Below are 22,232 nucleotides of genomic sequence, written 5' to 3'. Positions count from 1 at the left end.
CCCTCACAGACCTGATGACAAGGCAGATATAAAGCATTTTGCATGGGTTTATCCCTATATAAATGTCAGCCATTATTATGAAAAAGGATGAAGCAACAAACGCCTTCTTGACCTCCTACCTGGATTATTGCTATAGCCTGCTGGCTGGTTTTCCTGCCTCTAGTCCCTTCCTACCCCAATCCATCCTCCAAGCAGCTGCCCCTGTCACCTTTCTTTTTTTTTCTTTTTTGCGGGGCAATGGGGGTTAAATGACTTGCCCAGGGTCACACAGCTAGTAAGTGTAAAGTGTCTGAGGCCAGATTTGAACTTAGATCCTCCTGAATCCAGGGTCAGTGCTTTATCCACTGAGCCACCTAGCTGCCCCTGTCACCTTTCTTAATTACAGATATGATTGTCATCTCCTTACTTAATAAATCCAGTGACTCCCTATTACTTCCAGGATCAAACATAAAATGCTACGTCTGGCATTTAAAGCACCTTACAACCAGGCACCTTCCTAGGTTTCCTCATACTACTCATACTACTTTCCTCCTCTACTCATTCTATGATACAACACTGGCTTCCTTGCTGTTCATCCACAAGCCACCATCTTCGGACTGGGGTTTGTTGTTTTGTTTTTAAACTAACTGGCTCCTAGGATGCTCTCTCCCTCTTCATGTCTGCCTGCTGGCTAAGTCTTAGCTCAAAGGCCTTTCCCCAGTTCCCCTTAATTAACCTTCTCTTATTTCCAATATAAGATGTGCATATTTTGTTTATACATAATTGTTTCCATGTTCTCCCTTCCACACCCCCAGATTGTGAGCCACTTGAGGGCAGGGTCTGGTTTCTGCTTTTCTTTGTATCCTTAGCACTTAACACAGTGCCTGGACACATAGTTAAAGCACTTAATACATGCTTTTGTCCAAGATGTCAGATCACTCTCACCTAAGATCTTGGAAAATCAACTGATTTTCGGGGGAATGCCCACTCAAAAATTCCTGGTTGGGCAGCTAGGTGGTGCACTGAGCCTCCCGTCAGGGATATACACAAACTCCAATCTGGCCTCAGCTGTGTGTGAGCCTTGGGCAAGTCATTCATCTCTGCTTCACTCTCCTCCCTCATCGGTAAAATGGAGATAATAGGGACAGCTAGGTGGATAAAGCACCGGCCCTGGATTCAGAAGGACCTGAGTTCAAATCAGGCCTCAGACACTTGACACTTACTAGTTGTGTGACCCTGGGCAAGTTACTTAACCCTCATTGCCCGGCAAAAATAAAATAAAATGGGGATAATAATAGCACCTCCTTCCCAGGGTTGTTGTGCAGATAAAATGATATAATAATTGTAAAGTGCTTAGCCTGGCACATAGTAAGCTCTATCAATGATAACTGTTAGAATTATTATTCCTGACTAGGTAGAAGAATCAAATCTGAGACACTCATGCACTTCTTACCAGGTTACAGATGGATGAGATTGGCCAAACCAGATCAGGTTTAGAGGGAGGGAGAGGCAGAGTTAGGTGTCAGATTTTCCCATCACATGGCCTAAGCCTACCTCAGTCCCACCTGAGGCAAGGCCCAGTCTAGAGCCCCAGTGCCCCACCCACAAAGGAAGGCAGGAAGGAAGGGGGGAGGTTTATAGGTAGAGCTGTTAGTTGTCTTTGTTGAGGGTGAAGTGTGGAAGGGAGCATATGACATTTTAGAATCTCCTCTCCCATATTACAAATAGCTAAAAAATTCAGGCCCTGCGGCTAGAGAGGCCCTCCCCAATCTGGTAGCCTGGGTCTGCCAGGACCTTTAGATCATCCACTGGCTCCCTTACCTTCCTTCTCCTCTTTGCTTTTTCCTAAGCCCCAGGAGCTGTTTGTAATCTTTATCCTCCCCTACCACCAGCAGCCTGGCAGTCGGGGGTGGGGAAGACAAGAGGACTGCAAGAACAGAGGAGATGCTGCCAGGAGCATCTGGCCTCCCTCAGCCCAAGAGCCGACAGAATGGAGATGTGACACATTGTCCGCCTCTGAACAGGACAGGCCAAGCCCTACTGACATAGACCCCTACACCCAGAAGCCCCTCTTCTCCTGCATCCTGAGTCTACTCCACTGTAGCCAGAAAGATGCCCCCCCCATCACTGTTGTCAAATCCCCCAAATTCCCCATGACCCCTACAAGCTTCTTGCATGACATGAAGCAGGTGGGGAGATGTTGAGAGACCAGACGGCCAAGGATACCTGAGCTCTTTCACAAGACATACTGGGGTAATTGGCAACGGGTTGAGAAGAATGCAGATAGGCCTGGAAGGGGCTCACACCCAGGATCTGGAACATAGTAGTGCGGGCTGTGTAGGAAATGCTGAAGAAGGAATTAGGAGAAATGGGGACCAGAGGTGACAGTAGTTGGCGAGAGGGGTGAAAACAAAGGATTAGAACTGGGGGGAGAAAAAAAAAAGCCAACCCTTGTAGACTGTGATAAGGAAATCTTGAAGAGCTTTTCTTGGGAGAGATAGAGACGCCAAGAGGTGGATTATACTTTGCCCAGGTCCCTACATCTTGAGTATAGTGCTCAGGTCTAGGTAATATAATTTGATAAAGCCACAGATAAGCTGGAGACCATCAAGGAGAAAACAATCAGGATTTTGAAGGGCATCAAGAGTCATAAGACAATTAGGAAAAGGCTCTAAGAATATCTAGCCTAGATAAAGATGTGTTAGCATAGATAAAGACTAGGTAGCATCTGGGGGAAAAGATAGCGAGTTTTTGAAAGGCTATCCCATACAAAAGGGGCATAGTATACTAGTTCAGCTTAGCTCCAGAAGGTAGAGCGGTGGGTTGGGGGGAAGGGAGTCTAGTAAGTAAAACTGAGGCTTGATATAAGGAAAAAATTCCCAATAATTGGTTATCTATAAGTGGACTGGGTTGCATCTAAAGGCAATGAGTTGGCCCTTATCGGGGGTCTGATTTTTGTTCGTCCTGAGGGTCTGCCATTCTGGGGAACTCTACCCAAGATCTGGGAGGGGGTTGGGGGGGGTGGTAAGGCGCGGGGGCAGGAGAGGATCTTTGCATGAGGGTGGCTGCAGACTCAGGAACGGGAAGATTCAGAATCAGATGCACCTGTGTTTGAAACGGGAGGAGGGGACAGCCTCATTCATCATAGAGCCCCGGTGAAGTGGGGCAGCCGTGTCCAGGAAGATGAGGAGGGATGGGTAGAGATGGGAGAGCACTAGATTTGAAATCAAGGGTTCAGTTCTGGGCTCTGGTACTTTATTAGTTAAGGGTTAATGGGCAAGTCCCTTCCCCCTCCCTGAGCCTCAGTTTCCCTTCCTCATGCATGGATAGATCTCTTGGCAAGGTAGTCCTCAACCTCGTGGATCTGACAAGTGAGGATAGGCGTTATATAAACTGGTATATTATCACAAATCGTCCTTAAATAGCAAAATTTGGGTCCCTCTAGTCAATCCACCGAAAACATTAACCAACCAATCGAGCCAGCTCCCCGCCCCTACCCTCAGCTCGGTCTGAAGACGTACTCGGTGTGCGGGACACCGGGGGACCCTGCCGTAACTCCAGCCCCTCCCAGAGCAACACGAGGTCCCCTCTCCGGGTCCCCATCCCTTTCTCTCCCGCCACGTGCTCGGCCGATATTCTCTGTCCTCTCCCCCGCGGGGACCAGAAGGATGGCAAGGGAGGACGGCGCAACTCGGGGACGCGGGAAACACCCAGGGGTGCTCCGCCCCGAGACCCTGGAAATTCCCGCGCTGAGCCCCGAGAGCGCGCGCACGCGCACCCCTAAATCCCGGGGGACGCCACAGTGGCCCGTGCCAGGGAACCCCCCCCCCCCGTGTCCCCTGCACATGCCAGGGCAGCGCAAAGTGGAAATGGCTAGCAGCAGACCGGGGTTCAGAGGCCATGAGCCATTAGGAGTCGACGGAAATCGAACCTCCCATCTGCCGGAGTCCCTTACCTCCCCACTCCCCATGTGCACATCAAGGACCGCACCTGTTCGGGTCCGGCTGGTCCAACGTTCAGCTTCAGCTGGGCTCGATTCCCGCGTCTCCCTCCAGCTCCCCGGGCCCCCTTCAAAAACCTCCCTCCTTAGGTCCCGCCCACAACCCGAGGAAACTGCCCCGCCCATCAGCCCTCTATCTCCGCCTCCCGCTCTCCCCCAAGCCCAGCCCCTCCTCTTCTTCAAATGCCCCTTTCACTTAGCCTAGGAAGCCGTCTCGCACGCCCCCCGCCCAAAGACACACGATAACGCCGTCTCCAAAACTCAGGGATTGGCCTCCCCCCTCCTCCACTTAATTGTAGATTGTCATCACACCCCACGTTTGCCCCTGCCTCGAAAATATCCCGTCTCTACCCATACTGCATGGGGACCCCTTCAATTGGCATACCCCTCATTAGTATACACCTTCTATTGGTATACTCCCCCAGGATAACCTCATCCTGAGGCAGAGAACCTCCCAGCTAGAGTTCCCCTTCACCTTCCAAACTCCCTCTGGCAATGTCATCATCCTCAAGGAAAAATCCGGACCAGGTCGACAACCTTGAGAGCAGGGACTCTGCTTTTTTTTTTCACCCCACCCAACGCTTAGCACAGCGCTTGGCAAATAGGTGGCGTTTAAGCAACACGACTTTACCCTCTCTGCTACCTCCCTCACCCCAGTCACCCACATTCTATAGATTAAACCCCTTTTGTTTCCAGCCACACTAACCCTCCCCAAGCATACTACCTTCCCTTCCAAGCGCCCTGCCTTCTCTCCAGTTCTATTTTCTCTCCCAAGATTCTCTTGGATCCTCAAACCCGAACTCCCTTTTATTTCTATTTCTCATAACTGTCTCTTTTCCTGAGAAGGATGAACTTTTTCATCCTTATTTTGGTTCTCTATTCATATCCATCGTGTCCAATTCCCTTTGTTCACATTCTCTCTCCGTACTTTTTAATGTATGTTGGGAGAAGGTCTTAGTGTGTCCCTATGTTACAGCCTTTCCCCTGCCCTGAACTCACACTTTATCCTATAAAGTTAGATCCCATCAGCCCAAGCACCCTATCTATATCTCAGACTAGATCTGAGAAGAAATGAGGCACAATGGGAATGAGGGAGAAGAGGTTGGGATATTTTTTGGAGGTCACATCCCTAAAATGAATCTCAGTTTCTATTTCCCAAAGTTCCTAGAAAATCCAAGGCCCCCCATTGGCCCCCAATCTCAGTGGTAACGGTAGTGAGTTATCATTTAAGCTGTACATAGCCAGCAGACAATAGGGGTCCGATTGAGGGTAATCCTAGAAGGCAAATTGTCTAAGAAGACAAATCCCAACTTCTTGGCAAGAGCATAAGAAAGGCATAGCTAATAAAGTATGGAGTCAGGAAGACCTGAGTTCAAATTCTGTCTCCCAGCATTTATTAGGAACTTCTAAGCCTAAGTAAACAAGCCTTTCAGCCTCACTATCTGCACCTGTTAAAAAGGAGACAATAATTGTACCGTGTGCATAAAGTTGTTGGGGGAATCAAATAAAATAATGTGTTTGAATTGCCCGGTAAACCTTAAAGTACTATATACATCACAACTATTGTTATTAAAGAGATGAAAAGCCACAGGAAACCTCCAGAGTAATTGCTCACTTCAGTATCTTCACTGACCCAAGGGAGACAAGATAAGGCTAATTAACAATTACTAATGAATTACAACAAAGAATTCCTCAGAGTTAGTCAGATAGGCTGGGGAGATAAACTCTCATTTTTCCCAACTCCCTCTCCCCCAACATAAACACATTTAGACCAAAGAAGGAAAAGGGGACTCTAGTCTCTCAGTCCTAGGTTTTTGTCCCAAATGTTTTCTCTCATCCATACAGGCCCAGATTCCTGTATACACAGCAGACTTGTGTGGATATACATTCACAAATACTCCAGATTCTCCATATTATGTCACCAAGATCACCTTGCTCTTGACCTCAAAGTTCTACTGCTCTGGCCTCAGTCTGGATGGGAAGCCCCAGGAAAAAGAACAGTCTTGTCTTCCTAGGGGGCACCTAGGCCTGGATACCATCCTTAGACCTCTGTGCAAATAGGTGTGGCCAGTGATCGTTGGTGTTGTGTCTAAAGGAGGCCCGGCGTGGGAAGAGGAGAGAGAAGTGGTCACTGTCTTGGGTCAGACTGGAGGAGTTTTATTTTTTGTAAATCAACCACCACCAAACCCCCTCTCCCACTTCCCTTGGGCTGGGTGGTTGGCAACAGCTCCGGCTGTTATTGCTGGAGTGAGGCCCATCATCCCGCCCGACCTGGGCATCAGCCCAGCCCTACAATCTAGGCGCCCAGCCAGCAATTCCTCCCCCCTCCATTGCCTCCCCAGGAAACTGGCCTCCTGCAGAGGTGGCTTTTGGACACAGGTGCCCTCTGGTGGACATCCCTGGGAGGCTCCAGGCTGTCCCAAGCATAAACCCCTGTTGTTATGCTAGCTTCTGTCCACTATGCCCAAGAATGGTGGCCTTGAACCTCACAGGACACTGTTTATGCCATCCCACTATGGGTTCACTCTTAGGTGCCTAGCAGTGGGTTCTCTGGAGGTTGGAGGCAGGGAAGAACATTTGCTAACCAGAGGGCATCAAATTGCTTGGGTGTCTTGAAGATGGGCAAGGGGTGGGGTTATAGGTTATCCCCAAGGACCCTTATCTAGTCCAAAAGCCTTTTATCCCAAACCCGGATAGGACTCAGATTATCTCCAAATCTTTCTTTGTCTTCTCCCAGTTCCTCAGCTGTCTTTCCCCTATATAATCAATACTATAAACCTCCTTTCTTTGTAGTTAACCAAGTTACCTCAATCTGAGAATTGTATGGCTTAAGCGTCCCTGTTTGTTCCGGCCTGTCACAGGCTCTTTGTGTCTTTGTATATTTGCATACCACAGGTGAGTTTTTCTATGAAGAATGTGTTTGTTCTGCTTGTGTTAAGAGTGCTGAGCCTGAGTGGTAGAGCACTGGCCCTGGATTCAGGAGGACCTGAGTTCAAATCCGGCCTCAGACACTTAACACTTACTAGCTGTGTGACCCTGGGCAAGCCACTTAACCCCAATTGCCCCTCGTAGAAAAAAAAAAAGAGTGCTAAGCCTGTTGAGTATTCCCAAATGTCCACCTGATACCCATGGTGTGCATAGGTGTGTGTGTCCAGGGGGTTGGGAGAGGTGATTCTTTTGCTATCCTACTATTCTATCTCACCTTCCCCAGCCATAGGCGTTCCAACCCTACCTTTCTCCATTTCTCAGACCTCTGACCATCCCAACCCCATGCTCAGGACCACCAGAGAAAGGGGAAGTGGTACACTTATGCAGAAAGACTTCCTTCTCTGCCTGCCTTGGGCCTCCTTCCCCTGACTCCAACCCTGCATTAGTAGACATAAGTACCCCTAAACGTTCCAGGGCCATTCTCTCCCCTTCCTAAAGGGCAAGATGGGTCCTCTAGATTCCTTAGCCTCAATTTCCCCAAGATCATCATTGCGCTTGCCCCGCCCCCGTCTCTTCCAGGATGTCCTTTCTCATCCATTCCAGATGCTCCTCGGATCTCTCCCCCGCTTACCTGGGTTCGAATTCCCCGCACACCCACTCCTCTTGCTCCCCCAGATCCTCGCATCTCCACCTCCACCTCTGTTCTTGTCAATTGCGCTTCCTGGGCTCAGAGCTGGTCCCCAGCAGCGTGAGAACCGCTGGAGCCCCGCCCGGCACCCAGCAACATCCTCTTGCCCCGCCTCCCAACTCTGGTCGCAGCCGGGAGGGAACCTGTCCTTTCATCCCCTCCTCCCAGATTCCCGGCTGCCTCGCGTCTGGGTCAGAACACCGCCACGACCACATGGCACAATTGTGGGGGTGGGGGGTTAAGTTCATAAATCAGACGGGTCCCGACTGCCTACCAGGTGATTCTTATTCATACCCCCAACCCTCCCCGGCAGCGTGTTGCGTATTGGAGAAGCAGGAAGCTGGAAAGAAGATTGCAGCTCGCAGCGTCCAGGCTGACCTTGGGGGGCTGGGAAAGGGGTCGATCTGTCAGTGGAAGCGCTAGGGCCTGTCGAACCCGGGCACCACTACCGTAGGGGTGTAATTAAGGGATTGGGGGCCCAGTAGAGGAAGGGGCTCAAGCTCAGGGGTTCTTCGAGTTTCTCAGGTTATGGGGAGACCGGTTACCCTAGTAAGAAGTGTCGGGAGGGGATGTGGAAGGAACCAGCCCGAACAGGGTACAATCACAGAGGGTTGGCAGTCTTTATCCAGGGTGCATGGCCTGGAGTGCCAACGGGGCTGGGAACATAGGTAAAGTGGTCCCTTGAGGGAAATTAAGGAGATGCCCATCTCTGGTTATGACCTCCCCCCAGCCCATAGACTGGGCCCGAATGGTAGTAGCGGTTCCATTAGAGGGGTGTGGCTTGAGAAAGGAGCATCAGTCTCCTTCCTTCCTTTGTATCTGCCCCACAAAGGAGATTGGGACTCTGTACGCTGTTGAGTACCTGGAGCAAACTAGGGGAAGGAATTTTGAATTTTAGATTAAGTAAATTATTGAAACATATGGAAATCAATCTTGTTTCGACTTTTGGATGTTTCTTGCGTGAGACATCCTCCCTTACCTGTCTCCCTTCCCGGCCCCCCCCCCCCCCCCCCCCCCCCCCCCCCCCCCCCCCGCCAGTCCCATACCCTAACCCGGGAGACTTGTATCCTATATTAGAGCCTTATCTCAAGACTGGAGTATTAGTGGTAAAGTGTTTCCTTCCAGGCTCCAAAATCCTTGACTCACCCCAGTCTAACTTCTCCACTCCTTTAAAGATCAGACTTTGCCCTTTATTGGCTGGGTCCCATGCCTGAAATGGAACTTTCCCTCTTCACCTCCATTTCTTGACCTCCTTTGAGACTCAACTCAAAGGCCCTTCCTGTTCCCCTCCCCTCCCCCATTGCCAATGGCTCCCCTCAGAGATTATCTCACATTTACAGTGTACATAGTTGTTTGAACATTGTTCCCCTTTCCTTTGTTAGATAGTGAACTTTTTGAGGGCAGAGTGTTTTTGTCTTTCTCAGTATTCCCAAAGCTTATCACACTACTTGGAATAAGGTAAAGTTTTAATAAATGTTTGTTGACTGACTTTTTTATTTTTTACTTCTCTTATTTTTAGGAAAGGAAATCCTGGCCTCTCTTTCTCCTTGGGAAAATCCTCTCTGACTTCCAAATCTTACCCTAAATCTGGGCTATCTTCCAATCTGACAAACCTCTGAGACCTTCCCTGGGGCTCATGTTGGGAAAGTCACTAGGGCTTTATCTCCTAATCCCCACCAAGTAATTGGAAAGAGCCCAGTCCCTCCACCCCCCACCCCAACACAGCAGCAGATTACTCTTGATCTCTACTCATGGGCTTCACTCATCCATTCTCCTCTGAATGAAAAGTTGGGATGAAGCATTAGAGCAGTGATATCCCAATCAGACTGATCAACTCTCAGTCAGAAGCAAAAGATTCACAGAGAAGCAGAAAGAACAAGGTTCTATGCAATAAAGAAACTCCTGGCAAAGATGACTGTGGATAAAGAGTGTGGAAGCACCCCTTTCCTTTGCCATTTGTCTATGCAGGGTTAAGATATTTTGCTTGGAGTTGGGGACAAAGACAAAACCAGGTGCCCTGAGTTCTGATCCAAGACTCCCTCCTGAATATTTATTCTCTGTGAACCTGGACAAGGGACTATACTCTTATTGGGCTTTGGTTTCTCTCTTTGGACAAAAGGGAGAATTCTGAATTCATTCTTCCTTCTTTCAGCCAGTGGGCATAAAGTGAGTACATCCAGAAAAAAGACAGATGTGAAAGAGAGACAGAAGAGGCATGGAAGATTCAGGATGAATTAGCTTTTTCATTTTTCACTGGACAGATAAGACGGCACTCAGAAGCACACAGATGGCATTAGGACCAGTCACACACACACACACACACACACACACACACACACACACACCACCAACACACCTGTGTCAGAGGGGGTTAGGGGAAGGGACAGTCTTCAAACAGAGGTCCAGATGAGAAAAGGCCCCAATTAGACACCTCTCATGTTGCTATCTCCCCTCCTCATCAGTCAATCAATCAAGACAAAACAGGACCATCTTCTTCTTGGTGGCATCTCCATGGAGCAGAGTAAGGGTGGCAACATCCGTTTAGTGTTTTCTGCTCCTGGGGGAAGCTGGAGTCCAGAAGACTAGCTGGTCATTCTGGGAGCCTTCCTTTGTACCCTCCCCACCCACCCCCACTTCAAGAAAGAGACATCCCAGGACTCCAGGGTCCCATTCCTAGAAAGATCTCTTTCTTCTTCTCCTCCTCTTCCTCTTCCTCCTCCTAAGCCCAGTGGTAGAAGAGGACTTTCCTAGGGCTTTGGAGTCTTCACTGCCCCCACCCCAAATCTAGCCTCCCTTGCTCTCTACTCTGTTTCTCTCTGCATCAGGCTGGTTCCGGAGGCTGAGGGCATAGAGAAGACAGCCCAGGAGAGCTTGGCGAGTCTCCTGAGAGCCCAGGCGTTGGGCCAGGCGTCGAAGCAGGGGTACCAGGTGCTTTCGAGCAAGGCGGGCAGCGGGCAACAGCAGGCGGGACAGCAGAGTTCTTAGCAGCAGCGGGAGCAATGGAACAGGCATGGTAGCAGGACTAGCTGGACCCAGCACTGTAGAGTGGAGTAGGGTTGGACCACCATCACAGAGGCATCTACCAAGACCACTCCTCCCAGGCCTTTCCTCCTATTGTGGCTCTCCATCTCTAATACCTTCTCCATTTTACAGAAAGGGATCTGTTTGGGGGTTTTTTTGTGGGGGGAGAGGGCTATCTCACCCATGTTCCCTGCCCCTTCTGTTAATACCCTATTGGTTGCTAATTCTTACTTAAAAAAAAAACCCTTTCAAAACACTTTCTTTCCCTTCCCTTCTTTGGTTTTTCTTCTGAGGGAATAGGGACAAATAATTTTCTCCCCACTGTATAGAAGAGAAAACCTGAGGCCCAAAGATCTCTGTTACTTGCCTGGATCAGGAAATAATAAAACAAGGACAAAACCCTAGGGCTTTTTTGTCTTCTCAACCCAGAGTCCCTTCTTCTAAACCTTTCTCCATATCAACTGGCCCTATCATCCTTCTTTGAACACATTTTAGTTCCCTCTCTAGTTCCTGTTCTCTTGTTGAACAACATTTTCTATGGGTTGAGTTGGTATAGACAGAAGACCCTTCCATGACTACTCCTCATTTTTGGTCCTTTCCCTCCCCATCTCTAGGCATTGACCCTCTCCAACCCTTCCCATTCCCAGCAAGTCAGAGTGGGCTCTCACCTGTGTAGTAGTGGTATCGATGGGGTCAGAGGGTAAGTATTCAACGTTCTTTCCACTACACCAAGTTGAGCTGTATTTCACAAAGTTCATATATTTCTGTGCCTGCCTTTCCTCTGAAATAAAGGATGAAAGGTCCTCTATGAAGTACTTGTCGCTCTCAGCTCTCTGCTTAGCAGAAAATAATTTCTATTTAGGAGATGGAGGATGGATGCAGAGTAATCACCAACCAGCCTTGCCCCACCCACAACAACTGGGACAAACTTGATAGGGAGGGGGTTAATGAAGGGGAGACAGCTGGGGGGAGTGGGGATTAGTAGGAAGGCACAACTGAGGTGGCAGCTGGCATCGTGAGAGGAAGGGATCCAGTTGGACAGGGTTAGACACCATTCTTCAGAAGGAGTTTATCTTCTGTTTTCTCTACTTCCTTCCTAGGCTGCATGACCCTTAGAAAAAGGGCCAGGAAGAATGCCCCAGGGTTGAAGGAGAGGCTAAGTGTCAAGATCTTCTTAAATTCCCTCAGGGACCTAGACAGGACAATCATCATTTTTCAGAGGAAAGACAGGTGAAGAAATATATGGACTTTGTGAAATACAGCTCAACTTGGTGTAGTAAAAAGAGCACTGAACACTTACCCTCTGACCCCATCAATACTACTACCAGTCACATACTCTGAGGAGGTCAAAGGTCTAGGAAAGGTCTAATTAAATAGCCCAGATGTTTATAGCCAAACTTCTTTAGTAAAAAACAGGGAATGAAGTGGGTGCTCATAATTTGGGGAGTGGTAGAACAAATTGTAAGCAAGATATGAATGTAATAGAAGATTATGACAAATATGATTTCAGGGAAACAAAAACTTGTATGAACTGGCACAGATTAAAGTAAGCAGAATCAGGGAAACAATTTACTTGACGATCACCATAGCACCTTGATCAAGGCAGTGACCAATGCCAACTTTAGAAGACAGATCTGCTCTCCCCACAGAGAGGTGGTGGAGGATAGGTGGAGAATGAGATATTCCTTGTCAGATACATCCAATATCTTGAATTGTTTTGTTTAACTGTTCTTTATATCAAAGGAGCTGGGGCAGCTAAATGGTACAGTGGATAGAGCCCTGAAGTTTGGAGGAGCTGAGTTCAAATTTCCCCTCAGACACTTACAAGTTGTGTGACCCTGGGCAAGTCACTTAACCCTAATTGCCTTAAAAACATCCAGGGCCATCTCCAGTCATCCTGATGTATATCTTGCCACTGGACTCAGATGGCTCTGGAGGAGAAAGTGAGGTTGGTGACCTTACACATTCCTCTCTCACTTGATTCCAATTCACTGCAAGTCATGACATCACCCTGATGTTGTGGTTATCTTCAAGAACGAAGGGCAATTGACACTTACTAGTTGTGTGACCCTGGGCAAGTCACTTAACCTTCTTTGCCCCATAAAAACAAACAAATATCAAAGGAGGGTTTTATGACAGTGGCAGGGTCTTCATTGGAAAAATGATAGATTTTTTTTAAAGGACTTCAAGGGCAGCTAGGTGGTGCAGTGGATAAAGCACTGGCCCTGGATTCAGGAGGACCTGAGTTCAAATCTGGCCTCAGATACTTGACACTTACTAGCTATGTGACCTTGGGCAAGTCACTTAACCCTCATTGCCCCACCAAAAGAAAACAAACAAAAAAAGGATTTCAATAGACTTATATGAACAAAGAGAAGCGAGCAGAACCAAGAGAACAGTGTACACAGTAACAGCAATATGTACAATGATCAACTGTGAATGACTTAGCTATTCTCAGCAATACAAGACAATTCCAAAGGACTCACAATGAAAAATGCTATCCACCTTCAGAGAAAGAATTGATGGAGTCTGAATGCAGATTGAAGCATATTTTGTTTTTGCTTTTTACATTTTTCTTTTTTTGCTTTGTTTTCTTTTGAAACATGGCTTAATATTGCTTAGAGCTGTATTGGACATAGAAGACTCCAAGGTCATTCATCGCATCTTGGGCCATCACCAGTCATCTTACCTTTTTTTTTTTTTAATCTTGCCTTTTGTCCTGCCGATGTTCTGACTCTGGAAGAGAGAGTGAGGCAGACAACTTTGTACAAGTCTGTCTCACTTAAATCCAGTTCACTTAAGTTATCATCCATGATGTCATTGATCCTCTTCAAAAATGAAGAACAAACAACAACAATATGGAAATATATTTTGCATGACTGCACATGTATAATTCAAATCAAATTGCTTGCCTTCTCAAGAAGGGAGAACGGAAGGGAAGAAGGGGAGGAAGGAGCATATTTGCAACTCAAAAGTTAAAAGAACAAATGGTAAAAACTGTTTTTGTATGTAACTGAAAAAATATAAAAAAACTTTAAAACCTATAGGATTAAAAAGATAAACAAAAGGAAAAATATAGAATTGAATAAATTTCTTCAAAAACTAAAAAAAAAGAGATTTCAAAAAAACTCATTTCTTTTAGAAAGAAAAAGAAAGGAGACTCAAGAAACATAGGTGCTAGTCACAGCCCACATCTACTTAATTTTCCATATATATTTTTCTCTTCGTGAGTATGTTTGACTAGTAGTTGGTGTACATTGAAGAAGCCATGGGTATGAAAGGAAAATACTGGCTTTGGAGTCACACAGATAGTGTGATGTTGGGCAAGTCACTAAGCTCAAAGTATTTAGAGTGGATGCTGCTTTAGAAATCATTCTCCCCTCCCCATCAAGCATACACCTTTTTACAGTTGAGGAAACTGAAACCTGGCAAGGTTTAGTGATTACCATTGGTGTAATGGATAGAGCAATGGATTTTTAGTCTGAAAGATGGAGGTTTGAATCCTGCCACAGACATTCAATAGCTGTGTTTTACTGGGAAAGATGACGAGAGTTGGAATCAATGGGCTTTGTCTTATACTCCCATGATTTGCTAGAAGTTACTGGGCTTTAATCCAGAAAACACAGTTTATTACACTTGTTTATGTGGGCAAGTATATGCCCTTCTCTGGGTCTTTGTTTCCTAGCCTACAGATATTTCCATATCCCACTCAGAAGGGGTTGGTTCGCCTAGACAAGCACTGAAAGAGTACAATGCTGTCAGCTGCCCTGAGGTTCTGTCCAATGGTAACATACAATGATGTTACCTAGGGAGCACTTTACATAGGGAGAGGGCACACAGTATCCCTGCATATGGAGTTAGGGCCCCTCTGAGGGGAGTGCTGAGCCCAGGGCAAATCAAACAGTGTTCCTTCCACTTCTCCCTCATTTGTGTGTGTGTGTGTGTGTGTGTGTGTGTGTGTGTGGCAGTTGGGGTTAAGTGACTTGCCCAGGGTCACACAGCTAGTAAGTGTCAAGTATCTGAGGCCAGATTTGAACTCAGGTCTTCCTGACCTCAGGGCCAGTGCTCTATCCACTGTGCCACCTAGCTGCCCCTCATTTTTATGCAGGTAAAATAAGATTAAAATGAATATTAAGCAAACTTAAAGAAATACTAGGGTCTCACCAGCCCAGCCTACAACTTGAAAGGAAGAATCAGAAGTGCAGCAAACCATTCATTTGACAGTTACTTATTAAGTGCCTACTATGGGCTCAGTAGAGAGGATTATATTTAGTAAGGAAGATAAGGTAACTATATCACAGCACAGGGGCAGCTAAGTATTGAAGTAGATGGTGTTGGGTCTCATCTTCCTGAGTTCAAATCTGGTCTCAGACACTTACTAGCTGTGTGACCCTGGGCAAGTCACTTCACTCTATTTGCTTCAGTTTCCTCATCTGTAAAATGAGCTGAAGAAGGAAATGGCGAACCACTCCAGTATCTGTGCCAAGGAAACCCTAAATGGGGTCACAAAAAGTTGGACACAACTGAAATGAATCAACAACAAATCACAATGCAGAATATGGTAAATATACTATTAGTGTAAAAAGGGGTCCCTGAAAAATCCTAGGGTGAGGGGAAGTCACTTTGACCTAGTGTTTAAACAGTTACTAGTCACCTACTAGTACCAAGCACTATGTTATGTTACTGGGGATACACAGACCAAGAAATCCTTCATTCTTTGCCATAGCTGCCCTGCTAACTCATCTCCACAGTACTTTCTCTACCATCCCCTCATGCCGAATACCTTCACCTCTCTCTTTTTTTCAGATCCTTTTCTGTATTGTCTTCTTATTCAGAATGTATGTTACTTGAGGGCAAGGACTGTCTTTCTTCTTATATTTGAACTCCCAATCCTTAGTACAGTGCTTGGCATATAGTAAGTGATTAATAAATGCTTTTTGACTTGACTAGACTGGAATGAAACCATGCCTACTTTCAAAGAGATTACAGATTAAGGGCAGCTAGGTGGCACAGTGGATAAAGCACCAGCCCTGGATTCAGGAGGATCTGAGTACAAATCTGACCTCAGACACTTGACACTTACTAGCTGTGTGACCCTGAGCAAGTCACTTAACCATTGTCCCAACAAAACAAAACAAAACAAACAAAACCCAAAGAGATTATACATTAGAAAATTGAGGGTCAGAGAGAATAGTGATTTGCGCAGGGTCACTTAGGTAGCAGATGGCAGAGCCAGGGTTTGAACTGGCAGCTAGGTGTCCTAGCAGACAAAATATCAGGTTTAAGAAGACCTAAGTTCGGGGCGGCTACGTGGCACAGTGGATAGAGCACCGGCCCTGGAGTCAGGAGTACCTGAGTTCAAATCCAGCCTTAGACACTTAACACTTACTAGCTGTGTGACCCTGGGCAAGTCACTTAACCCCAATTGCCTCACAAAAAAACAAAACAAACAAACAAAAAGAAGACCTAAGTTCAAATCCTGATTCAGATAGGTAAAGTAGTCATTTAAATTCTTTCAGGTTCAGTTTTCTCATCTGTAAAGTAGAAATAATGATAGTAGGGTCAGGTGAAACAATACATGTAAAGCTCTTTGCAAATCTTAAAGTGCTTTTGAAAACCATTTTTTGTTTGTTTGTTTGTTTTTTTGTTTTTTGGGGGGCAGGGTAATGAGGGTTAAGTGACTTGCCCAGGGTCACACAGCTAATAAGTGTCTGAGGTCAGATTTGAACTCAGGTACTCCTGACTCCAGGGCCAGTGCTCTATCCACTGCGCCACCTAGCTGCCCATGAAAACATTTTTTAAAAAATTTATTTATTTTAGTTTTCAACATTTGTTTAGATAAGAGTTCCAATTTCAAATTTTTCTCCCTCCCTCCCCTCCCTCCTCCCTCCCTGAAAAACATTTTTAAAACTTTTTTTTTTTAAGTTTTGAGTTCTAAATTCTATCCCTCCCTCTCTCCCCTTCCCCCTTCTTGAGGGGATAAGCAATCAGATATAAGTTATACATGTGCAATTATACATGTGCAAAACATTTCCATTTTAGTTATCATGTACAAGAAGATTCAAATGAAAGAAAAACAAGAAAGAAAGTGACAAATAGTATGCTTTAGTTTTTATTCAATCAATATCAGTTCTTTCTCTGGAGGCAGATAGTATACTTCATTATTAGTCCTTTGGGATTGTCTTGGATCATTGTATTGCTAAAAATAACTAAGTTATTCACAGTTCTTCATCAAACAATATTGCTGTTACTGTGCACAATGTTCTCTTGGTTCTGTACACTTCACTCTGCATCAGTTCATACAAGTCTTTCCAGGCCTTTCTGAAATCGTCCTGTTTGTCATTTCTTATAGCACAATAATATTCCATCACCATCATATAATACAGCTTGTTTTTTTTTGAGGGGGGGAGAAGGAGGCAATGAGGGTTATGTGACTTGCCCAGGGTCACACAGCTAGTAAGTGTCAAGTGTCTGAGGCCGGATTTGAACTCAGGTCCTCCTGAATTCAGGGCCAGTGCTCTATCCACTGTGCCACCTAGCTGCCCCATCTCTAGTACTCTCTAGTACTCTTAAGGGGGATTGAGAAGGTTTTTCTTCTCTGCCATTAACTAGGCCGCTTGCCAATTGTGTTCCCCCAATTTAAGAGGTCAAAGGACCCCCAGTTTCATTTAGCTACATTGCATCAGGTAAGCTTTTACAAAGGAATATTTATTTATTTGTTTGTTTCCTGGAAATAAAGGAAAGGAGATTTAGACTCACAGTTTAACTCATTTAACTACATAGCATCAGTCCCATCAAGTCCAAGTCCGAAGCTCCACTCTGGACAAGTGTCCTAGGACCCTGGCTTCTCTGGCTGCAACATTTGGCCTGTATTCCTGGCTTCCAAAGACCCCATTGTTTGAACTCCTTAAATATAGAATTGAAAAAGACAATGAGGGGCAGCTAGGTGGCGCAGTGGATAGTGCACCGGCCCTGGAGTCAGGAGTACCTGGGTTCAAATCCGGTCTCAGACACTTAACACTTACTAGCTGTGTGACCCTGGGCAAGTCACTTGACCCCAATTGCCTCACTTAAAAAAAAAAAAAAAGACAATGAAACAGACCAAAACCCCAAGGCCATTTCTCAGGACCACATAGCCTAAGGGGAGGGCATGCTTTACTGCATGGTGTCACCTGTTTGGAGTGAACCAGGGCTTCACTCCCAAACACCACAAGAAAGAGTAACCAAGACTGTCCCAATGAGATAATTTAACATGCAGTCAGTTTCTGACTACATAGTCAATGAAAAAGGGCAGCTCCCAGTCATATGATAGAGTATCCATGTGGGTGTAAGGGATATTCAAGGAGGATGATTACCTCTGGTGTGAGATATAGTCAAGCCCTTTCCAGGACTGCTCACCCATCTTTGGTATCCACCTGGCACTCAACTGTCACCTGTGGCTCCAAGAGGCTGTAGCACTCCCCAGTAAACTGTCTTGACAGATGGCTAAACTGGTTTGAGGGTAACCAATGGGATTCAAACCCATAGGTGAGTTAGGGAGGATGTCTACCCTAAGCATGTGAAGATTTCCCTTGGTGGAATGGATGGATGAGGATAATTTATTCTAACGGCCATGAAGGTAGCTGAAGCAGTCACTCTGAAGCTTGGTCAAGCATTGAAGATGCCAAGGTCATCCACTGCATCCCAGGTCATCACCAATCATCTTGACTTTTGTCCTGCCACTGGACTTCCATGACTGGAAGAGAGAGTAAGACTGATGACTTTGTGCAACTCTGCCTCACTTAAATCCAATTCACTCACAAGTTTGGACATCATTTATGATGTCATTGGTCCTCTTCAAAAATGAAGGATGAGGGGCAGCTAGGTGGTGCAGTGGATAGAGCATCCGCCCTGGATTCAGGAGTACCTGAGTTCAAATCCAGCCTCAGACACTTAACACTGACTAGCTGTGTGACCCTGGGCAAGTCACTTAACCCCAATTGCCTCACCAAAAAAACCAAAACCAAAAACAAAGAAACAAACAAACAAAAAATGAAGGATGAAAAAGAACATCCTGAATACCAAATGCTTATCAGAGATATTTGACACAAAAAGGCTTTTCCCCCTCACTTGACTGTTTCCTTTATTATCCTAGGTGAATTACTTTTATTTCTGCATGAACTTTTCTGTTTCATTTAGTCAAATCTATCCTTTGTTTGGTTAAGAATATTTCACCTAAACAGGGATGTCCATTATCACTGCTATTATTTAATATTGTACTAGAAATGTTAGCTTTAGCAATCAGAGAAGAGAAAGGAATTAAAGGAATTAGAATAGGCAAGGAGGAAACAAAACTATCACTCTTTGCAGATGATATGATGGTATACTTAAAGAATCCTAGAGAATCAACTCAAAAATTACTTGAAACAATTAACAACTTTAGCAAAGTAGCAGGATATAAAATTAATCCACATAAATCATCAGCATTTCTATACATGACCAACAAAGTCCAGCAGCAAGAGATAGAAAGAGAAATTCCATTTAAAGTAACAATAGATAATATAAAATACTTGGGAGTCTACTTGCCAAGACAAACCCAGGAACTCTATGAACACAACTACCAAACACTCTTCACACAAATCAAATCAGATCTAAATAATTGGAAAGATATCAATTGCTCATGGATAGGCAGAGCTAATATAGTAAAAATGACAATACTGCCTAAATTAATTTACTTATTCAGTGCCATACCAATCAGACTACCTAAAAATTATTTTATAGAGCTAGAAAAAATAACAACAGAATTCACCTGGAAAAACAAAAAATCAAGAATATCCAGGGAAATAATGAAAAAAAAATTCACAGGAAGGTGGGTTAACGGTACCAAACCTGGAGCTTTACTATAAAGCGGCAGTCATCAAAACTATCTGGTACTGGCTAAAAAATAGAGTGGTAGATCAATGGAATAGGCTAGGCTCAGGAAATGCAGTAGTAAATGACACTAGTAATGTAGTGTTTGATAAACCCAAAGACTCCAGCTTCTGGGATAGGAACTCAGTATTTGACAAAAACTTCTGGGAAAACTGGAAGATAGTATGGCAGAAATTAGGCATAGACCAACATCTTACACCTTATACTAAAATAAGGTCAAAATGGATACATGATTTAGACATAAGAGGTGATACCATAGGTAAATTAGGAGAGAAAGGAATAGTCTACCTATCAGACCTTTGGAAAGGAAAACAGTTTATGACCAAACAAGAGATAGAGTATGTTATAAAATGTAAAATGGATGATTTTGATTACATTAAATTAAAAAATTTTTGTACAAACAGAAGCAATGCATCCAAAATTAGAAGGGAGGCAGAAAACTGGGAAACAATTTTTGTGGCCAGTACTTCTGATAAAGGCCTCATCTCTAAAATATATAGGGAACTAAATCAAATTTATAAGAATCCAAGTCATTCACCAATTGAGAAATGGTCAAAGGATATGAACAGGCAGTTTTCTGATGAAGAAACCAAAGCTATCTATTCCCATATGAAAAAATGCTCTAAATCTCTAATGATTAGAGAGATGCAAATTAAAACAACTCTGAGGTACCACCTGACACCTATCAGATTGGCTAAAATGACAAAAGAGGAAAATAATAAATGTTGGAGAAGCTGTGGGAAAATTAGAACACTAATGCATTGTTGGTGGAGCTGTGAACTGATCCAACCATTCTGGAGAGCAATTTGGAATTATGCCCAAAGGGTGATAAAGCTGTGCATACCCTTTGACCCAGCATTACCACTTTTGGGTCTTTTTCCCAAATAAATCATGGAAGGGGGAAAGGGACCCACATGTACAAAAATATTTATAGCTGCTCTTTACATGGTGACAAGGAATTGGAAGTTGAGGGGGTGCCCATCAATTGGGGAATGGCTGGACAAGTTGTGGTATATGAATACAATGGAATACTATTGTGCTGTAAGAAATGATGAGCAGGAGGAGTTCAGAGAAACCTGGAGGGTCTTGTGTGAGCTGATGATGAGTGAGATGAGCAGAACCAGAAGAACATTGTACACAGTATCATCAACACTGAGTGTTGATCTACTGTGATGGACTATATTCTTCTCACCAATGCAATGGTATGGAAGAGTTCCAGGGAACTCATGATGGAAGAGGATCTCCAAATCCAAGAAAAGAAAAAAAAAGAACTGCAGAGTATAGATGCTGAATGAACCATACTATTTCTTTTGTTTTTGGTGCTGTTGTTTTTTTCTATTTTGAGGTTTTGCATCATTGCTCTGATTTTTTCTCTTATAACATGACTAATGCAGAAATAGGATTAATGTTATTAGGTGTATATGTGTATATATATATGTGTGTGTGTGTATATGTATGTATGTATGTATGTGTGTGTGTGTGTGTGTGTGTGTATAACCTATATCAGATTACCTGCTGTCTAGGGGAGGGGGAAGGGAGGGGAGGGAGAAAAATCTGAAATTGTAAAGATTGTATAAACAAAAGATGAGAACTATCTTTACATGTAATGGGAAAAAAATAAAATACTTTATCAATTAAAAAAAGAATATTTCACCTATCTATAACTGTAATATATATATATATATATATATATATATATAATCTACAGGCCTTCTAATTTTTTTTTTTCTTTTTTTTTTTGCAGGGCAATGGGGGTTAAGTGACTTGCCCAGGGTCACACAGCTAGTGTCAAGTACTCCTGAATCCAGGGCCAGTGTTTTATCCACTGTGCTACCTAGCTGCCCCCCTTCTAATTTTTTCACATTGATTTTTTTTTTAAGTGAGGCAGTTGGGGTTAAGTGACTTGCCCAGGGTCACACAGCTAGTAAGTGTTAAGTGTCTGAGGCCGCATTTGAACTCAGGCACTCCTGACTCCAGGGCCGGTGGGTGCTCTATCCACTGTGCCACCTAGCTGCCCCCTTCTATTTTTTAATATTATGATCTTTGATATTAAAGTCACATAATAATTTAGAATTGGTTGTGAAATGTAGTGTAAGATGTTAGTCTAAACTTAATTTATGCCTGACCTCTTCAGTTTTCCTAGTAGCTTTTTCCTATTTAATCAAAAAGGGAATTTTTTCATAAGTAATTTATATTTTCTAGTTTATCACCAGCTTATTGAGTTCCACTTTTTTCCTGATTCTCCCTTGTCTAGTCTGTTTTATTGATCTGTTTCTCTGTTTTTTTAACTAATACAAGATGTTTTTGATGACTGCTTCTTTGTAATATAGTTTGAGGTCTGGAAGTGTTATTCTCTCTTCTCTCACTTCCCTCCCAATCTTCATTATTTTCCTCTTTTTATTTTTTTTCCAAGTGAAACTGGTTATTGTTTTACCAAGTTCTGTAAAGTATCCCTTTGATAATGTGATTGACATAGCATCAAAACTGAAAATTAACTCTAGTAGTATTGTCACTTTCATTATATTGACCCAGCCCAACCATGAGCATTGACTATTCCTCCAGTTATTGAAGTTGCTCTGTATTTCTTTTGTTGTAATTAAATCTACAAGAGTATTTTATTTGCTTTAGTAAATTGACTCCCAGATATTTTATGTATTTTATAGTTATTTTGAATGTTATTTCCCTTTCTGTTATTGACCCTTGGGT

The 22,232-nt window shown here is 44.4% G+C and overlaps 2 protein-coding genes across 8 annotated transcripts in view; both read right to left on the bottom strand.

Annotated features, from left to right (window-relative positions):
- Positions 1-7,690, bottom strand: part of SLC29A1 (solute carrier family 29 member 1 (Augustine blood group)) — a 32,398-nt gene extending 24,708 nt beyond the window's left edge. For 3 of the 7 annotated variants that reach the window (XM_043962708.1, XM_043962705.1, XM_043962703.1), the window contains exon 1: positions 7,539-7,690. The gene's annotated coding sequence lies outside the window, so the exon portion shown is untranslated. Of the gene's footprint in view, positions 1-3,934; positions 4,070-7,538 lie in introns of those variants that run through there. The other 4 variants (XM_043962707.1, XM_043962704.1, XM_043962711.1 and 1 more) reach the window with 3 other exon arrangements.
- Positions 7,691-10,379: 2,689 nt separating this feature from the next.
- On the bottom strand, positions 10,380-10,607 carry MYMX (myomixer, myoblast fusion factor). The gene has a single exon (XM_044003409.1). The coding sequence runs from the start codon at positions 10,605-10,607 to the stop codon at positions 10,380-10,382; it is 228 nt and encodes a 75-aa protein (XP_043859344.1).
- Between the last annotated feature and the right edge of the window lie 11,625 nt (positions 10,608-22,232).

This window comes from Dromiciops gliroides, chromosome 4 (genome assembly GCF_019393635.1).
Source record: "Dromiciops gliroides isolate mDroGli1 chromosome 4, mDroGli1.pri, whole genome shotgun sequence".
NCBI lineage: Eukaryota > Metazoa > Chordata > Mammalia > Microbiotheria > Microbiotheriidae > Dromiciops > Dromiciops gliroides.
The sequence above is the reverse complement of the archived record's forward strand: the minus strand, read 5'-3'. Positions and strand labels throughout refer to the sequence as shown.